A 20,420-nucleotide genomic window follows, 5' to 3' on the forward strand; every position below is an offset into this window, starting at 1 on the left:
TATTTAAACTTGGGATAAAGGAGCTGAAGGAGAGCTTTACAAAGCCCCAGGCAATGTAGGTGCCATGTAACTTACCATTAGGAATGAATACCCTATCCAAAGGCTCCTCCAGGTGGGTGGACATGGAGGGATGGCTTGATCTTGACTGTGCACAGCCATAGCCTGAGCTGGGGCCTCACACACAGTGCACCGGCTGATGTAAGCTTGGATCTCATCTTCAGAGAGGGGCATCATGGGTAGAGGAGCAGCACTCGATAGCCAGTAGGATTTGTCATTCCTTCTGGCATAATGACAGACTTGGTTAATGTTGCAATAGGCAAACGGCATGGTGCTGAACATTGGAAGGCAGGATCCAGCAAGACCTAGCAATGAGAATATTCCAATGTTTCTCTCTCTGTGAACATTCCCAGCACATTAAGTGACCTTTAGGAAAGGGGAGCCCCAGGGATTATTTCTGGCCTAGCTATGGCCCTTGACTGAGATGTAATTCTTGGGGGTAATGAAGTTGTGGTGTAAGGCCCACTGATTCTTTTCCCATGGTCTTAACCTTAAATGTTTAGAGCTAAAAGACATCTGGTCCAAATCTGCAATTGTACAGCTAAACTCGCATGGAATATGCTGGTGACCCAGGCTGAATCCCAGGGACAAGACGGGATGAAATCATTTCATGCCCTTCTTTGCCTTTCTCTACAGTATTCTCCAAAGCGATCAAGTGTTGGGAATACTAAAAACTGTTGCTTTGAACCTTATTCTGTCTTGCATAACACTATTAACAAATACCAAGAAACCATTATGCTTCATCCTCAGATCAAGGCTCTGAGATATGAAATATTGCCAATTTGACTCAAAATGTGTTTCCTTTGTGACTACATAAGGTATTGCCTCCAATGTGTACACCACTGTGTACTCTATCTCAATGCCCATCATTTCATGAAATAATTTTCTATTTTAAATAAAATACTTTATAGGTAGGCATAACATTATTATTTTTAAGTATGCCAGAATAGCACTTGATAGCCAATAGGATTTGTCATTTCTTCTGGGAAGGAGAAAAGGTTAAGGGAGGGGAAGGGAAAGAAAGAATTGTACAAAAAGAAACCACAGAAATGAAAACATTAAATATAACACCAAAGTGCAACTAAAAGTTTGAAAAGGTTTATTATAGTAAATTTTTGTAAATTAATTGATTTGATTCTTATAAAAATACACCCATCTATCAATATCCACAGATTCAAACAAAGAAGTGTATGTTTAAACTCTGCTTACCTAGGTCTTGGTTATGTGCTTTCTCCTGGCCTTCCAGATACAACAGACTATATCCAGTCCACAGCTTGGGCATTCCCTCAGGACAAGAGGGTTCTTTATCTGTCTGACTGTGGAGAACCAGTAGGAATCCATTAAGGTATCTAGTTCCAGAACCTTTGGGTCCTGGATCCCCAATCGGGCCAGGGGGACCTTGTGGTATAAAGGAAAAAAGATAAAGGCAACCTAGGATGTTTAAACAAGTAACGGCTATTTCATTCACGTATATAACATATTAGTGCTATCGTAATGCATGGCCACCATGATCCCGGAGAGCTGATCTCTGAGCTTTCCATTCAACTCAAGTTAAGACCTCACCCTGGTGATGCCATTGGTCCTCTTTGAGAAGAAAGGATGAACAAAAACAGAAGCAGTTCTTAACTTTTTAGTGTCAAGTCTCACCTTTTATGAGAAGCCTTTTCCAGTCTGTGATGCTAATGCCTTCCCTCTGACTTTATCCTGTCTATGTCTTATTTGTAATCGTCAGTGAGTGGAACAGAGGAGACGTAATTAGACTGTAAGTTCCTTGAGGGGAGAAACTGTTTGCCTTTCTTAGTATTCCTAGTGCTTGGCGCCGTACCTGGCACATAAAAGAGGCATTTAATAAATGCTTGTTAACTTGGCTTTGGCATAATGGGGAACTCTATTGCCCCTCCCCAGAATAATGTTTTTAAAAGCATAAAATAAAGCACATAGGATCGCAAAGAAAGCCAATTTTCTTTACAGTTATAAAAAATTTTTTAAGTTCACCATTCCAGTAAAAAATCCTTTTCCTATAATAAGATTATATATCCAATCTAGCTCATTGAAGATGTGTAAATATCTAATCAGTCATTATTACAAGAGTTCCTGCTGTACGTGGGAGTTCACTTGTTTAATTGTGACCTCTTCATGACTCCATTTGGGGTTTTCTTGGCAGAGACACTGGAGCGATTTGCCATTTCCTTCTCCAACTCATGTTACAGATGAGGAAACTGAGGCAAACAGGGTTAAGTGACTTGCCCAGGGTCACACGGCTAGTAAGTGTCTGAGGCCAGATTTGAACTCAGGAAGATGAGTTTTCCTGACACCAGATTGGCACTTTATCCACTGGACTACTTAGCTGCCCTAGGAATTCAGTAATATCAGGAATAGGGAGTACTTGGTGATTCTTTGATTATTCCAGTGGTTTTCTTGCTTTCAGAGACCTAATACAGAGTTAGAGCATCTATCCCAAAAGCAATCCCAGTTCCTAATCCCAAATACCCAAAATGGTATGGGTATATTTTATTTGTATTCTTGCTTCTTCCACAGATTGTGCTTACAAAATAAGCTCATGTCTAAACAGTCCATTGCCATTTACAAAGTCCTTTCTTCATAATGACTTTTTTTTTTAAAATAAGCAATTGGGGTTAAGTAACTTGCTCAAGGTTACAAAGCCAGTTATTTTGTGTGGGTGTTAAGTATCTGAGGCCAGAACCGATCCCAGGTCTCCCGACTCTGGGGCTGGCGTTCTTACTCACTGCGCCACCTGACCACCCCCATTTCATAATGACTTTGTGAGGCTGAGAGTTCCATCACTGTCTTCCCATTTTACATTTGAGGAAAATGAGGTTTAGAGAATTGAGGGCACTTGCCCATTATGTAGTCATAAAACATCAGAACCAGGACTTAAAGCCAGGTCTTCTGATTTTGAATTCACCAGTGCCATCTTGCCCATTGAAACCACCAAAGGTGTTGGTTTGGTATGATAGAACACCACACACACACACACACACACACACACACATGCACACACACTCACTCACACACACACATTTTGGTTTAGACCCATGATGTCATCACAGCATATTTCTTCCACTGATACAGACTGGCAATTCCTTTGTAATTTGTGATCTTAGAGAGTTCATGGATTCACTGAGAAGTTGAATGATTTCCTAGAGTCACACAGCTAATACGTGGTCATAGCTCCAGAGCTAGAAGAGACCCAAGAGTCATGTTGTCCAGCTCCCTCATTTGAGAGATGAGGATACTGAGACCCAAGGTGGTTTAGTGACTTGGCCAAGGTCACCCAGTTAGGAGGCATCAAAGGTGGGATTTGAGCCCCTATTCTTTCCCCTAACTCAAGTTTTCTTTGTTCCAATGCTAGCCGTCTTATCTTCTATGTTTTGCTGCACTATATTAATAAGAATAAAATATGAAAGCTAAAACAGTTGGCTTACCGGCATAATCATACAATTATCCTGTTTGGGAAAAAAAAGCACAGTAATACCTCATGTTTCATACTTTAAAAGCTTTTTTTCCCCAATTTTCACTACATATATTTTCATTCTGACTCAGAAAAGACTCCTGTGTTCTATGTTTGCTCCAAGGAATATTTTAATACTTAAGAAAAACTTGAGATGTTAATAAGCACCAGAAACTGGGAGCCAGGGGGACTGAGAAAGGCATGGAGAGTGCTGGGCGATGGTCACTTCTTAAGCATCACCTTCCAATAGCTTTTAGCCAAATTTCTTAGGGAACATCACTGCAGACAATGCCAAATGAATTGGGTTTTAATTATGTGGTAAAACTAAAGAGTGACTGAGGTTGAAGACAGACCATCTCCAGGCTTGCTAAACACTGCACTAGATTCAGAAAATTCTTTGATAAGGTTTCATGGTAGTTTAGTATCAAGTGAAATTTGGGGAGATCCATCCTTGTTTTGTTATCGAAACCTGGCTCCCTTCTATTAAGTTAGAGAAAATCCAACCCTGGAAAACTACTTGTATCATAAGAGGTCCATAGAATAGCTCAGACAACTCATATTCACGACTTTCATAGTCAAAGTGGTCCTTACCTGGTGTACCTGCACAGCCTTCTTCTCCTGAGACCCCTTTGTCTCCGGGGGGTCCTGGAGGCCCAGGACCACCATCCAAACCTCTTTGGCCATCCATACCTTGCTCACCTTTGCGTCCTGCATAGCAATTTAGTTTAGTCTATATATTGTCTTAAATAAAGTTCAGAAGTACAAACCTTCTGTGGTCCTGAATACCTGGCCACACCCTGCTCAAGTCTCATATTTTCCCATGTAAACTTTAATAAGAAAAACCCAGTAACCCATTTCCATTGCCTCTGTCCCCACTTCATCTACTGGACCTTTCTTTAGCCAGTCTTTAGTCCAACTCCAATGCCACTTCCTCCATTAAATCTTTTTTAAAATAAATCCATTTTTATTTTATAATAAAAATCACCTTATGATACAGTTCATCTGATAGGTAAGGACTTTCTATGTGAATTAAACCAAAAATTACATAATTTTAAATAGAATTTATAGAAGTCTATGTTTTTTTAAAAAAAGACCCAAAGTATAGAGCTAAGAATTTTAGAGGCAAGCATTTAGGTGGACTGGGTGTTTGACTCACTGTGTGAATGTATCTTTCATTTAAGCTGCTTGACAGCTGGGACTATTTCTTTTTTGTCTTTGTATTCCTAGCATTTAGCAAAGTCGCCTTATACAAAGCAGACAATTAATTATTTCATGCTGAATGGAATTATTTAAATAGGATGGTTAAAATGTAAAAAACTGTTATTCATAGATACTAATAATATTTCACATGCCTCAAGAAGAATTTAAATATTATGTCATTGAAGTTATTTATTGACTTTGGTCCTTAATTAAGCAAAAAAACATGCAGCTAGTCATTGTTGGTTAATCCCATTCCTTAAAATATGTTGGATCATGAGTGTCATGTTTGGATAAAAAATACTTTCAGCAAATGTTCCCCTGAGGTTTAAAAAGTTGGTATGTGTGTGTGTGTTTCTTTCTTCTTCTGTCTCTCTTTCATTTTCAAGTAAGTAATTCAAGTAATCCACCCCTCCAGTTCTACTCTGATTACTCAGCTTGGCATGGAGGTCTCCCTGGGTTCCTAGAAGCTATGACAAAGGGGTTCAAAATCTCCATCAAAGACTCTGAACAAAGGTATGGCTATGTCCTGCAAAAGGGCTATACTGGGTCAAACACAATGAATGTCTTCTTATGTGTGAAGAAGTGAAAAGTACTATCTTTCTTTTCCTAATGATCTCAGACAAGGTGTTTCTGTTGACTTCATGTTTCAGAGTTGGAACATGATCCCTTCCTTCCTATTCCCCAAAAGCAAATCCTACTAAGGTGCAACAATTTCATGATCTAGGCTGGGTGCTCTGCCTTCCAACTTCCTCCATTAAATCTTCCATAATAAGCTCCCACTCTTGAATCCTCATGCTAAAATTTGTTTGGCAATCAATCAATCAGCAAGCATGTTTCAAGCACTTACTATATTGCACTCATCATGTAAAACAAGTATTCTAATGATTTGACTATACAACTCCACAAGATCCAACCTTATCTAAACTCTGATCCTTCCCTTGGACCTAACAGCATGTCTGCATATGGTAGGTGATTAACAAGTGTTTGTTAAATGAATTAAAATCAGTGGTAATCTCCACACCAGGAATGGTGTGAAGTGTGGGTTATAGAGCTATGGGACAAAGACCAGGTCATGGAGATGATGCCAGTGAGCACATGGATAAATTAATGATGAGAAGATGAATTAGGCAATGGGAAAAAGGCATAAACAATGATAAAGAGGGAAGTGTGATGGGCCGGGCCAAGTTGGGAAAATGAGCTAATCCAAAGGTTCAGAGAGAATTTGAAGATGGGGCTAAGAGGATATAGGTCTGAAACTGAAGGGTGGAACTCTACTATTCCCATTTACAAAATGGGGTAATTATAACTAGAGCGCTTAATTTAACTCTGCAAAATGAATAATGTATGTAAAGGGCTTTGCAAACCCAAGGAGCTGTGTAAATGTCCATTATTATTGAACAATAAGGAATGAGAAATTAGGAAGGTAGAGAGCAGAGGTAAATTATATGGGGCAGGAGAGTGATGTAGGGATCGAGGTGGTCAAGGGATGAGCCTTAAAGAGGGGTTGAGAGCACACTCTGGGTGGAAGCAGTTAGAAGAAAGAAACACATTTTTAGTGCAATCAGGAATTTGGTAAGTAGGGAGTATAATAATGCCAAAATGGTTCAGAAATGAGATAAGAGCAAAACCATCATCTATAAGGGTGACAATTGTGGATGTCACATTTTAGGAAGAACGTTGGCAAATTGAAACCTGCTATTCAGTTTGGCTCTACTTGGCCCTGGAAAAACCTAAGAGCAAGAAGTCTTTGTGAGCTATTCTGGGGAAAAGAGGAGGATCCTAAAAATGGACAGGACCAATGTTTGGAGTGGTTGGGGCAGTGGTAACTGACAACAGAAAGAAGATAAAGCTTCTCAACTTTTGTTTCATTTCTGGATTCACTGCTATGGAGAATACTAAGGAGACATTGCTTTGAATCATTGGAATGGAGAGGAAAAAATAAGGAAGGACTAATAGAGAGTGACTATCCAAAATGGCTAAGAGCAGAGTAAGAGAGATCATCTAGCCACCATATATCTCTTCCTTTGCAGTTTTTTGGAATTCCTTCCTATTGGTTGTTTTATTTTTCTGGGCTTGTTTTGGGCATGTCCAGTATCTCCCACTAGGTTATATTAATTCCTTTTTTGTCAGTACAGTGCCTTATGTGGTGGGGCCATCTCCAGTCGTCCTGAACTATATCTTGCCACTGGACCCAGATGGCTCTGGAGGAGAAAGTGAGGCTGGTGACTTTGCACAATCCTCCTCACTTAAATCCAGTTCACTTGCAAGTCATTTCCCTGATGTCATGGTCTTCTTCAAGAATGAAGACAACAACAGGCCTTGTATGTATACTGTAATGTGCTCCCCTCAATAAAATTAGAAAATTGTTTCCTTAACATTGCCCCTTTTTCAGTAGATATGGTTAAAAAAAAAAACAGCAACAATCTCCCTTACCTGCATTATATGAAGATCTGTTCTACTCAACTTAATTCAATGAGCATATCCTAAGTACCCATGAAGTCCCAGGTACTGAGTTAGGTGATGGAGATTGGATAGGGAACTTCTGGGTGGGGAAATTCCCACTACCAGTGTAGTTCATCATGTGCTCTGCAACTTACAGATTTTACAGAGTTGAGCAGAACATTGACAGTTTTAAGTAATTTGTCTAGGATCACAAAGTCAATATGTGTCAGAGGTGGATCTCAAACCCAAGATTCCTGACCTCAAGATCAGCTCTCTATCTGCCATATCAAGTTACTTCTACTGGCAACGCAGATGCAAGGATCGCTGCCCTCAAGAGGCTGACATTACGCTGGAGGAAACAACATATATAAACATAAGTATATACAACATATATTCAGAAAAAATGCAAGGTAATTTGGGGAAGGGGGGCGGTGGAACATTCACAGCTGGGCAGAACCACTAGGGTAAAACTGGCACTTGAGCTAAACCTTAAAGAAAGCCAGAGATTCTTCAACGTGGAGGGAAGGAAAGAGGGCGTTGCAGACCTAGGGGTAAAGGCAAAGAGTCAGGGGATGTATGGGAGCAGCAGGTGAGGCCCTGTGGGCTGAAGATGCTCATTGAACTCACATAATATACAATTTCCATTTACTTTGAGACAAAGACGTAGGTGGGAGGGGAAAGGATGGTAGATTCCCTGGTTATCCAAGCATCGTCCATATCCAAGGGTTTTTGTGTTGCCCCAGCCATGGCACCTGGAGGACGTGCATGTTTCTGGATCAGTGTCTCAGCCCTGAACAGTCCAAGAAGGGAACGGGCTTGACCCATTTCCCTGTGTTATTACGGAGGCAGCAGGTGGGCTTTCTGTTTGAAGAGCTCATTATCTATGGAGTTGGGGAAAAGTTCCCACACCAGATGTTATAATGTGGGCTTTGTTCCCTTCAGGGAAAGACAGAAAGAAAATTGTCAGGCTGAGGATGTTGCCTTAGAGACAGGGAAAAGGGTCCCTGTTCATCTGAGTTGTCTGCTGGGCTCTTCACACTGCAGTGACGAGAACTGTGATGGGTTGGGGGTTTTTAATAGAGTGAAATAACATTTAGCAGCCATCCTGCGTGACATGTGATTATCTTCTTTGAGAGAGTCAAGTGGCCTGGCTTGAAAAGAGGCAAAAACAAACAGAGAGCTGCCAGGATTTAGGAGCTTACATGAAAGCAGCTTTCTTTTCAAAATGAGAGCAGTCAGATTCCTTCACCATAGGAACAGATACCCCAGCTTCTCTGACCACCTAGGAATTAAGGGCAATTCACAGGTACAGTTGGGAGAGGGATATTGTTCACAGGATCCTAGGGTCGATATGTGCCAGCCAGAATGGTGGCTGGGTGGTACATTGGATAGTGTACTGGGCCTAGAACCGGAAAGACCTGAATTAAATCTGGTCTCAGACAGTTAGCTGAGTGGTCAGAGTCACCACCAATGCCTCAGTTTCCTCATCTGTAAAATGAGGATAATAACAGCAGCTACCTCCCAGGGTTGTTGTGAGGATCAAATGAGATAGTAATTATAAAGTACTTGGAACAGTAATGCCTAGCACATAGTAGGTGCTACATTATTCATAAGATACAGCCAATCCTAGTGTTTTTAATAAAGTTTCTGTTACAAATCTCTAAATAGTCATTCAGATTTAGCCCATGTGTGCTATGTAAATGTGAGCTATTATTATATGTGTCCGTAGTGTACTAGGTTTTGGGGATACAAAGATAAAAATGATACAGTCCCTGCCTTCAAGGAGTTTACATTCCATTGGGGAGAGAATATATATATACACACACATACAAATATTCAAAATAGGGATTAGACCTTTGGGGACGTGGGGGTGGGGACTAGCAGATAGGACAAAGAGGAAAAGGATTCAAGGAGAGAGATGGCAGGTAAGCTCAGTTTTAAAGGAAATTTGGGGTTCTATGGGGTAGGAGTGAGAAGATATATTTGAGGCATGGGGGACAGTCATGACAAATGTGCAAAGATGGGAGGACTGTCACCGATTAGGCCCCAAACGAATCTAGTCCCAGAAGGGACTCTGAAGGTCCGTTTCCCTCATTTTACAGATGAAGAAACTAAGGTCAAGAGCTCATGTGACTTGCCCAAGGACACTGAGATGGAAGATGTGGGTTTTCCATCCAGATCCTTTAACTCCACAGTCATTGCCTCTCTCACTCTACCATGAAATCTCAGAGGAGTCCATGATGGTAGATACTTTGAAGGCATTAAGAACAAAAAAAGAAAACTGAAATTGAACACTATCATTATAAGGACCAAACTTGGCCCCAGAGAAAAGAAAGGAAAATGTCCCTTCCTTCCTCTGCTGAGGCAAGGAATTATGGGCATGGAACATTGCATACTCAGTTGATGTGTTGGTTAATTTTGTCTGCCTTTTGTCCCTCTTTTTAATTTAATTTTTTACAAGAGATTGCTCCTTGGGTAGGGAAGAAAGAAGGGATATATTTATAAATGAAGGTGATATTCAAGCACAGAGTATGAATATATTTTTAAAGGCATTAAGTATTTTTAGCATATAAAAAAGCAGTTATGCTTCAGAGGCACCATATATGATATATCCTAAGAAAAACGTAAGAGCCTCAGAAATTCACTTAATGAAATGAGAAGTATAAATTATATACTGAACACAGGGACTGCTCAAGGAGAAAGATCATGCAGATTACACTAACAACAAAAGATTTCTCCATGCATCTACAAAATCAGAAAGTTACAGAGAGAATTCCAAGAAAAGAAAAAACAAAACAAAACAACTTTTGGCTTAATCACTAGCACTGTGTGTTGGAAAAGGAAGTTAATAAGCTTCCAATTATCTATGTCCATGGATGGGCAATATGGCAGAAATAGCTTAGATGGGAGAAGGGGGGGCACAAAAATGCAGGAAAAATATCCCAAGGGCCCCAATGAATGGGAAGAAACTGGATGCTTCTCAAATATTGCTGACGTTCCAACAGAGAGAGGCATCTCCTGATGATCCCAGCTTAGCCACTTGGGGTGATGGGAAGATGAGAGAAACAGGTGGTCTAGAACTGAGTTACACTTCCAATGACGTTGGCTCGGGACCAGAGGGAGCCAAAGGCACAGCTGTGCTTCAGGGGGAGCCGAAGCGGAAATGGCCTTGGTGCCCATTTGGGTAATTCACACGTGGATTATTAGGAGGCGGCTGTGCTGTGAAAATTAGTCTGAGGAGGCCAGTAACCTCTGAATTAATCACCTCGAACTCCCTCATTGTTTCCTCCATGTCTGTGAGGCTGGAGGAAATTAAGGCAAGTGGGACCACTTGGGAGATGATATTCCTGGAAGAATCATTGAGCTTCAGGATGAAGTTGGGGAAGCTACCCTGGAAGCAGCTATTGTACAAATTTCAGACGATATAAAATAAATACATAAATAAATGTGTGTATACATACATACATACATATATATTTATACATACATACATATGTACGTATTCTTTGCTCAACATTGAAGCATCTCATTTGGTGCACAGCCCATTCTCCCATCTCTGTCCTTATATTCTAGGACAGGATTGAGAACAAGAAAGGAAAATCACCCAGTCTTAAGTTCTACTTTCTCAGTAAACCCCTTGAGGGCATAGTGTCGGTGTTTCTTTTCCTTTCTTTGTACCCCTGATACCTAGACACTGTGCTTTTTCCATTGCAGGCACTTAATACGTGTTTGTTAAATTAAATTGAGTTATTTCCTTCTTTGTCCCTTTCCATGGCTCTTTTGCTAGTCTACCCTCCCCAATGACTTATCTAAAATGAATTTTCAGGTCTAAAGTGCAGTGTGGTTGGTTTTTCTAAAAATCTAAACAGCAAATATATATTGAGCACCTACTATGCATAAAGCACAGTGCTGGGGACTCTAGTCAATACAATAGTGTATAAGAAATAGTCTTTTCTCTTGAGCTTGATGTCTAGTTGCAGAGATAATATTTGAGCATTTGACAGTTTAAACAACAACAGTTCAAAAAGGAAGAGTAGGAGAGATGCCACAAGGCGGTACATTTAACTAGGAATAATAATAACATTAATAATAAGTGGTGAAGCACTGAACTTGCAGTCTGGGCCTTCTCTGGGAGGCACAATGGACCTGGAGTCAAGAAGACCTAGATTCGAATCCCACCTCAAATATTCAACAACAATAATAACAATAATAGTAACAATATCATTTATATAGCACCTGCTATGTACCAGGAACTATTCTAAGTGCTTTATGATATTATCTCATTTGAGCTTCACAATGACTCTGGGAAGTGGGTGCTATTATTGTCCCCATTTTACAGATGAAGAAACCAAGGCAGGCAGAGGTGAAGTGGTTTGCCCTGGGTTGCCCAGGCTAGCTTTGCCCTCATTTCTTCCTTCCTCCAGGCCCAGGGCTGTATCCACTGCACCACCAAGGAGTCACATCTGTAAGACAAACGGATGGGGTCCACGGCCTTTACAATCCTTTATAGCTCTAAATCTGTGACCCCATGACCCCTTAAGTTTGCAAAGTATTTTGCATACATTATTTCATTTGACTCCCACAGTGACCTTGTTATTATCCCTATTTTACACATGGGGAAACTGAGGTAGACAGAGATCAAGTAATTCTCCCAAGGTTAGAGATCTGGTAAGCATCTTGGGTAGGATTCAAATTTTGGTCTTCCTGACTCCAAGTCTAGCCCTCTATCCACTGGACCACCCAGCTGCCTCTTCCTATGATTACTTCAAAGCTGAATCCTTTGTTTCCCCATCTTTGATTGATACAGTATAATCATGAGCAGTCTTTGAATCAGTACTACCTGGTGAGCCAGGAGGACCTCGTTGCCCTGGGTGCCCCATCTTCCCTTCTGTTCCTCTTGGGCCTGGAACTCCTGGAGGTCCTGGGATTTTGGGGCACGAAGAAGTGTCTGCAGGTGGTCCAGGTTCACCTGAAACATGGGAGAAAATTCTCTCATAAAGCCACATACAAATGGACAAGCACTGTCTTCGTTGTTTAATAATCAATGATATTAGGTTTGAATTTAATGAGAACATTCCACATATCATGTAGGACATGCCTGCCTAATGGATTTAGATGTATGAGGTATTTCAGGGAGGGGGATACTACAAGATTTTGGTGAGCCTCAGAGCATGCCCAAGTCCTCCCCACTTTTCACTGTGGCGCCAGCTGCAAGAGGCAATGGGATAGAATCTGGCCAGCCTCCGAAGCTGGCTCAAATGTCTTCCTAATGCATTACTGTAAAATTGAATCTGGTGTGTCTGCATGGTTTAATTTATTCTGATGGGTGAGAATTTCAAGATCTCCCAAGGCTCAATTTTTTTTCAGTTACATTTAGAATATCTTGTTTTAAAAGCTTCATTCTACCACTTCATAGTTTTTTAAGGGGAAAGGATGTTGATGGGGACTGGGTATAGATACATGGATACATAGATAGATACCAATATCTATCTATATGTTTTTGTTTTGTTTTGAGTAATAATTGCTTATGTTTCTTTAGACAGCTTAAAATACAACCCATTTATTAATAAGGAAGATTATCACTGAGTATGTAGCCTTTAAATGACACATATTGAAATAAGGTATTTTTAAAAATCCTTTGGTTATGCAGTCTTTGCTATTAGGACAATGAATAGTTACCTTCTAAGAGAGTATATTGCAAGGTAATCATGGGAAAGTTACTGGCCCAAGACTCAGAAGATCTAGATTCCAGTCCTATCACCAGCCCTCATTGGTTTACTTTGGGGAAGTCATCAACCTTCTTCCAGTTCCCTGTTCTATAAAATTAGGGTAAAAATGTTTCCTTTGCTTATATGGTCATTGTGAGAATCAAATAAAAGATGGGAAAGTGATCTAAAAACCCTTGTGGAAAGCATAGCACAAATGTGAGGCAGAATTATTATCCAGACATCACCAAGCTGAGTATAATTATTGCTAAAATTTAAGACCACGGTCAGGTATAGCAGCAAATGCCAATGACCCCTACTATCAGGAAAGCTGAGGCTGGTGGGTTTTTTCAGTTTAGGAGTTCTAAGCTGCAGTAAAACTAATGCTGATTAGGTGTCTGCACTAATCCAACACCAATGTGGTAAGTCCCCAGGGACAGAGGGACACAGGCAGTCTGAGGAGAGGTGAGATTGCCCAGGTTGGAGACAGAGCAGATTAAAGCTTCAGTGCCAGTCAAAAGGATCAGGCCCATAAGTGGCCACTTCATGTCCAGCCTGGGCAAGATAAGAGAGATGAAGGAGGGAAGGAAGGAAGGAAGGAAGGAAGGAAGGAAGGAAGGAAGGAAGGAAGGAGGGAGGGAGGGAGGGAGGGAGGGAGGGAAGGAAGGAAGGAAGGGGGTAGGGAGGGAGGGAGGAGGGAGGGAGGGAAGAAAGAAAAGAAAGGAAGGGAGAAAAGAAGGAAGAAAGAAAGAAGAAAAGGAAAGGAAGATAGAAGGAAAGCAAGGAAGATAGGTGAATAAGTGATGAAGGGAGGGAGAGATAGATGGATAGATGGATGGATGGATAGATAGATATAGATAGATAGATAGATATAGATAGATAGATAAATAGATAGATAGATAGATAGATAGATAGATAGATAGATAGATAGATAGATAGATAAAATAAAATGTAGGAGGGGAAGGTCCAGATGTGTGATTTCATCAGTCTAGAGAATTCTTGCCATGAAATGTCCCTCCAGTGGTGATGATCAGCAGCTTCTCTGTGGCCAATTTATAGTCTCAGAGAGTAATGGACAAATACTGATAGATCCAAGATCACCCGGTCACTATTTGTTAGAGAAGGACTTGATCCCAGGTCTTCCTGACTCTAAGATCAGCCCTACAGCCCCTCCCCCACAGTGTCTCTCATCTCTTTCATCGAGCATGACAGACTAATAACCTCATGGTGGTGGAGATGAATGGAAATTGTAAACGCATCTGAACTCCCTACTATCTCTATGCTACAGAGCAAATCATTGGCTTTCTCAGGCCTTCAGTTTCATTCTCTTACAAAGATGGGCCTGGTTTAGGCCCTCAGTTTCCTTCCAACTCTAGGTCCTTTACTCCTATGACCAAAGCACATAAATAATTCACTTATCATGTTTCTTAGGTCTTATTTGACCCCGAATAGTTTCTAAAGTCACACTTTGTCCAAAGCTTCAGGGCAGAAAATGTTTAATAGGGCTGTTCAAAATGGACTTGAGTTTGTGAATCTAGTGGTCACATACCAAGGAAACTCCTGAAGTTCTGCCAGTCTTCAAGAAAAGTTAGAGATTTAACCCCTTGTAAAATGTGGTCTATCTTTCACCACAAGGAATACAAGCAGACTGTGCTTTTATGTGGTTTGGACAGATGGTTTACACTCTGGGCCTTTTCCATGATAGTTAATTTGAGAAATGCACATATAAACATTTCATATTTGCCTTGCAAGTACATAGAGGGCAGGGAGATTTCATTGTGGTCAAAATCATGGCACTGGGTAGAACCAACACAAACATTATATTTTCCTTTTCTTTTGTAGAGAAATACTCTATTAAAGGAGTTGAAGATAGTTGAGGGATATTAAAAATCTTTGTCTTTATGATGTATAAAGTGAACAAATATATAAAAAGAATCATGGAAAAAGTTTTAAAATATTAAGGAACTTTCCAGTCTTCACAAATTAAATAACTGGAGAGGAAAAGCTTGTCATATTTCCTTAAAGAGTTTAAGGGATATTATTTCCAAATTGTTGATAACTTCTTATTTTACAGAGGCTCTGATTATTTCTATTGAAGAAACTATAAAAAGAACTTCCACTGATATGTAAGGTAGAATTTGGCTCAAAGCCACATCCTCATCATTCTCACTCAAATGACTTCAGCTCGATGTATATCTCTGCCCACTTGACAGCCTATAATGAGATTTCATGTGATGGCATTATAATATAAGGTTGCTGTATCTGTAACTAGCATGAAGTCACATTAAAGTCTGTTTTAATTACAACAGCCCATTGATAAAGACAGAGCCTTCAAGTTTAGCTCATAAGCAGAGAATGAAGACAAATAGAGTATGGAAATTAGAAAACCAAGAGACTAAGTCTGTCCCACGTAGAGCATGGCTCACCTTGGCAACCTGGAGTCAAACACCACAAGCCAGATCATGCAGGACATTTTCATGCATCATGAAAGAGATTTTAGATCCACGAATTAGAAAACATAGCAACAAACATCTAAAAACTTGTTTGAGAATACCATTTGGGACAACATTAATGACAACAGACATCACATAGAATATATCATTTAACTTAAAAAAAAGAACAGAAATGTTATTGACAAGCCCTTTAACTCATATAGTTGCTAAGACTATTGAGAATTTGGAAGTTGAATTCTTGGGAACAAGGTGTCTAGTTATCTGCTCTGTGCCCAGTAGGATCAGTTTATCATTGAGAAGAACTGGGCTGACCTGCACTCATTTGACAATTTTAGATTCATTTGCTAAGCTTTATAGGGGATGCAGAGAAAAGGTGTGTGTGTGTGTGTATACACATATACACATGTATGTATATATGTGTGTCTATGAATTTTAAAAACCCAAGGCCCCAATTATCACACACATGCAGGAGAGGTCATAAAATAGTCTAGCATCTTGGATAGACATTGTTCCTCCAACTCCAAAGACCAAAGAGATTCAAAATGAGTAGTTCTGGGACATGGTATTTCTGGAGATCTCAAATGTGCCTTCCATTTCACCCTCTCTCCTAACTTATTCTAATCCTATGACCAGACTATTTCAGCAAGTTCCAAAGCCTGTTTCTTTAAAGAACACAAACATATTTTGTCCCCAAACAAATTTTCAAAACCCCTAAACAAAACTGGAAAAGTCAATAAAGATATCTGGTGTTCAACATTATTAAAATATACAAAAGCCACACACAATCATATAATTCATCAAAACTTCTTCCTTAGCAAAGGTGAATCTTTATGTTAAGAATATGCGCTAATTTTAAATAAATAGAAAAGGTGTCTAAAATATATCATTATCATTCAAATTACACAAATGCACATGTTTTCTTTATGAATCTACTACGTATATAAGAACACATCCTAATTGGCTGTTTGCTACCTCTGTGAATTTCTTCAGGCCAACCTTCCATGCCTAGAAATTTCTCATCTTTGCCTGTTAAATCTTTTTATTTCCTCAAGATTCTGCCTAAGTGCAGGTCTGTTCACGAAGCCTTGTCTGCCACAGCCAAAAATGTTTGCTCCTATTAAATCTTCTTAGAGCACTTTGTCTAGACTTCTCCTTTACTCCTACAAAACTTCATTTTGTAGGATATTTAAATATATGGCATATCTTACCCACCACCCCTGCCCTCCTTAGCCCAGGAGATGGTAGACTCCTAGGAAGCAGGGACTGTATAATTTTTCATTTTTAAATATGTCAAGCCTAGCCCAGTATATTGGCAAATACTAAATGATTAAATAAATATTTGTTGAATTTAATGGATTTCATCTTTTGATGGTATTCAAATCAGTCAGTCATCAAGTTTTCATCAAGGGCTTACTATATGCCACACATCATGCTAAGCTCTGGGAATACAAGGTAAGGCAAAAACATGGTGCCTGTCCTCAAGGAGCTCACATTTAATAGGAGCAACAACATGCAAATAATTCTGTACATCCAAGACATATACAGAATGGATGGAAGGTAATCTCAGAGGAAGCTACTAGCAGTTGGATATTTGTAAATAATTGGATATCCCAGGCATGAGGATTAGTTAGGGAGCTTAATATGAAATATAATACTTATAACCAGAAGAGACATCATTCCCTAGTCATTTAATTTGTTTGCTAGTGATTTTAGAATATGAAACTATTATCATAAATGTTTAAACAAAAGTCTCCATGTCTGAGCTGTTCCCTGGAAACAAACAGACATTATTATGAGGATTACCTGGAGGGCCAGGGGGGCCGGGTCTCCCAGGGGGTCCTTGCAAACCTTTATCTCCAGGTGGGCCAGGAAATCCAGGTGGGCCTGGAGGCCCAGGGTACCCCATCGGCCCTACAAGGAATGTGACAAACAACAAATCCAAATCAAACCAGATAAACAAAATACCAACTTTGAATTACTAATGTCAAGAATGCTTAGATTGGAATAAAAATCATTCTACAAATATAGCTTATTATCAGTTACTTTTTTTCTCTAAAGTAGAGAAAACTAGATTCTCTGATGCAATCAGTCTCTGACTGATGGAGAGACAGTAATAAATCAGAAGGACAAAGGATGGTTTAGCCAAGAAAACAGCTAATTTAAACAGCATGACCAGTGTAGTCCTAGATCTTTCTCTAGAAATATTCAGAGTAACACAGGGGAGTCATGAAGGATATAGAAAGGGCTAGAGTGATGATGTGTTTGTGGACTGACGATCACAGAAAACATTCTGAGATTTTATAGACAATGGTGCTGTAAGAAATCCACGAAATCACTGCTGCTGACAGCAATAGTGTTTATATTCAACTGACTTGATTTTAAATACATATAAATATTGTACAAAAATATGACACATATCATTCAAATTATATAATGCAACAGCACAGCAAGGCAGAATTTTTATTATAGGAATTCTGAATAGACAATGGAATCCTGGAAATCTAGGTTACTGGTTTATTTAATACATAGTTGTCCAACTCAGAGTATTTGGTGGTACCATTTTTTAATAGGCCATATCAAACAGTTGGAGAGTCCTAAAGTTTCTACTGCTATGATAATCCTACTTTTCTCCTTTTGCTTTGTATTATGGTTATTTGAGAGCAGCCAGATGGTGCAGTGGATAAAGTATAGGGCCTAGAGTCAAGAAAACCTGAGTTTAAATCTGGCCTCAGATATTTACTAGCTGTGGGACCCTCAAGGGCAAGTCACTTAACCCTGTTTGCCTCAATCAGGGGTGGGGAACCTGAGGACTTGAGGTGCAAGGTTCCCCACCCCTGGCGTCTATACAGTGAGCTGGAGAAGGAAATGGTAAACGACTCCAGTATCTTTGCCAAAAAAAAAAAAACAAATGGGAGTTGAACATGGCTGAAAAGATCAACAATTACAAAAATGGTTGTTTGGGTATTTTTTCTTTATCTTCCTTACTTAAGACTAAGCACTTCATGAGCAGGAATCATGATTAACTCATCTCTACAACCCTTCCAATACATTCATTATACAAAGAGTCTACCACTAAATACTGAATTGATTATATTGAATTCAATAATTATAATACGTCATTTCTTTCTCTCAAAAAATAAACCAAAAAAGGAAGAATATTATATCTGGATTTTAAAAATGTTTTATACTTGATTCAATTTTCAAATTTAATCACTTATAGAATTTCTAGGATGTTTTCTATAATAAGGTGGTTTCTCTGATTTCTGTATTAAAGAGACGTATCACCAGAAAAAAAAAAAAACCCTATGGGCTTGTCATATAAAAAGAGCTGAAGAGTAACTTATGGACAGTCCACATGTGCCATTGACACCCACACAATATTAAAAAAAATGTGAAGGAGGCTCTTAGTACAGACACAGATGAGGAAAAATGGATAGGTTTTTCTTTGGATAGAAGATTCATATCAATGTGATCCCAGTACATTGGGGTATTAAAGTCAGTTATTTCTAATTTTTATGCATTTTTTGCCCCAGCATGTTGATGTTTACTAGTGATACTGGGCAAATAGTCATAATGTGTTTTGAGCCAACTTCTGTCAGTGAATAAACTCCTGAGAATACTCAGAAATTCTGGAGAACTGGATTTACCAATTTACCTATAAACCATATTCATTGTCTCCCTATTAGAGCCTTAGTCAGCACTTTGGTGCATTGGACTGAGAGTCCAAAGGACTAGAGTTTTAGTATTGGCTCTAGACTAATTAGCTATACGATTTGGGTAATTTATTTAGCCTGAGTTCTAGTCTTTGTAAAATGGTACTACATGATTTATGAGGTCATTTCTATTTCTAAAATATGAGGAATCTAGTAATTTAATGAAATATGAATGGCCAGAAGTTTCTAAAATATTAAAAGTGAAGTAATCAGTAAATGAAATGCTGTAACTTTAAATGATAGGACAAAAGTTATTCAGTTGTTTTTCAATCATTTCTGACTCTTCATGACCCCATATGCGGTTTTCTTGGCAAAGGTAGTGGTTTGTCATTTCCTTCTACATTTGACAGATAAGGAAACTGAGGCAAGCAGGGTTAAGTGACTTGCTCAGGGTCACACAGCTATTGAGTCACATTTGAACTCATGAAAATGAGTCTTGGAGTAGCTAGGTGGCGCAGTGAATAGAGCACCAGCCCTGGAGTCAAGAGGACCTGAGTTCGAATCCAACCTCAGACACTTCACACAATTACTAGCTGTGTGACTTTGGGCAAGTCACTTAACTCCAATTACCCTCCAAAAAGCAAATTTTTTTTTAATTAAAAAAAAAAAGATAAGTCTTCCTGTCTTCAGACCTGGTGTTCTATCCACTGTGCCACCTAGCTATAGCCAAATGAGCCTACTGAATGATGATTTTTTGAAAATACAACAAATGGCAATAATTTTAAGGGCACAAATCAGATATATAAATATGTCTACTTTTCCTCCAGCCCTGGTTCTGCCAACTTGTAATGCAATTAATGGCAATACTTTCTGAGAATTCCTAAGAGTAATCCTTATATATAAATAAATACTTGAAGACTGAGCTAAGGCTTTGGGCACTAAAGAGAATAATAGTCAACCTTTTGGTTTTTGGTCATTTCATTGATACGGAAAAGTCCTTTCTGAGGAAACTCCCCTACTAAGGCAGGTCAGCACTCACTCTTGTGATTTGAAGATTTAGAGAGTTGATAAAGTGAAACTTAATTAGTTATTATAGAAAGAAGAGCTTTGATTCATACCTTTCTGGCCATCTTGTCCTTCACATCCTGGAAAGCCTTTGGCTCCTGGAAGTCCTGGTGGACCCTGCGGTCCAGGTGGACCTGGCTGACCATGATCACCTGGATCTCCTTTCAGGAGATCAAAACTGCATGGAAGACCTGGTGGTCCAGGTGAACCTGACCGAAGAGAATAAACAAAAAGTTCTTTGAAGCAACTGTAAAACAACAGCTTAGTAAACAGCATCTTAAAGAAATTAATGTGATGAACTTGGAACGAGAGGAGGAAAGAATTGGTGGGGGCAAAGTTCATGTACTAGTAGTAAAAGAGAAAATTTCCACAT

The 20,420-nt window shown here is 39.4% G+C and overlaps 2 protein-coding genes across 5 annotated transcripts in view; one reads left to right on the forward strand and one right to left on the reverse strand.

The window, feature by feature from the left end:
- The window catches only part of RHBDD1 (rhomboid domain containing 1), a 220,733-nt gene that overhangs the window by 188,121 nt on the left and 12,192 nt on the right, over window positions 1–20,420 (forward strand). The gene's annotated exons all lie outside the window — the stretch shown is intronic.
- The window catches only part of COL4A4 (collagen type IV alpha 4 chain), a 152,111-nt gene that overhangs the window by 3,311 nt on the left and 128,380 nt on the right, over window positions 1–20,420 (reverse strand). The window contains exons 41-47 of the mRNA XM_069104553.1: window positions 20,101–20,256; window positions 17,133–17,240; window positions 15,303–15,311; window positions 12,012–12,140; window positions 4,121–4,237; window positions 1,267–1,455; window positions 76–362 (exon numbers count right to left, since the gene is read on the reverse strand). Coding sequence (XP_068960654.1) covers window positions 76–362; window positions 1,267–1,455; window positions 4,121–4,237; window positions 12,012–12,140; window positions 15,303–15,311; window positions 17,133–17,240; window positions 20,101–20,256 — 995 coding nt within the window. The remainder of the gene's footprint in view (window positions 1–75; window positions 363–1,266; window positions 1,456–4,120; window positions 4,238–12,011; window positions 12,141–15,302; window positions 15,312–17,132; window positions 17,241–20,100; window positions 20,257–20,420) is intronic.

Source organism: Petaurus breviceps, unplaced genomic scaffold (genome assembly GCF_028583685.1).
Source record: "Petaurus breviceps papuanus isolate PSGF00001 unplaced genomic scaffold, PetGlider_PUasm1.0 688, whole genome shotgun sequence".
Classification (NCBI taxonomy): Eukaryota; Metazoa; Chordata; class Mammalia; order Diprotodontia; family Petauridae; genus Petaurus; species Petaurus breviceps.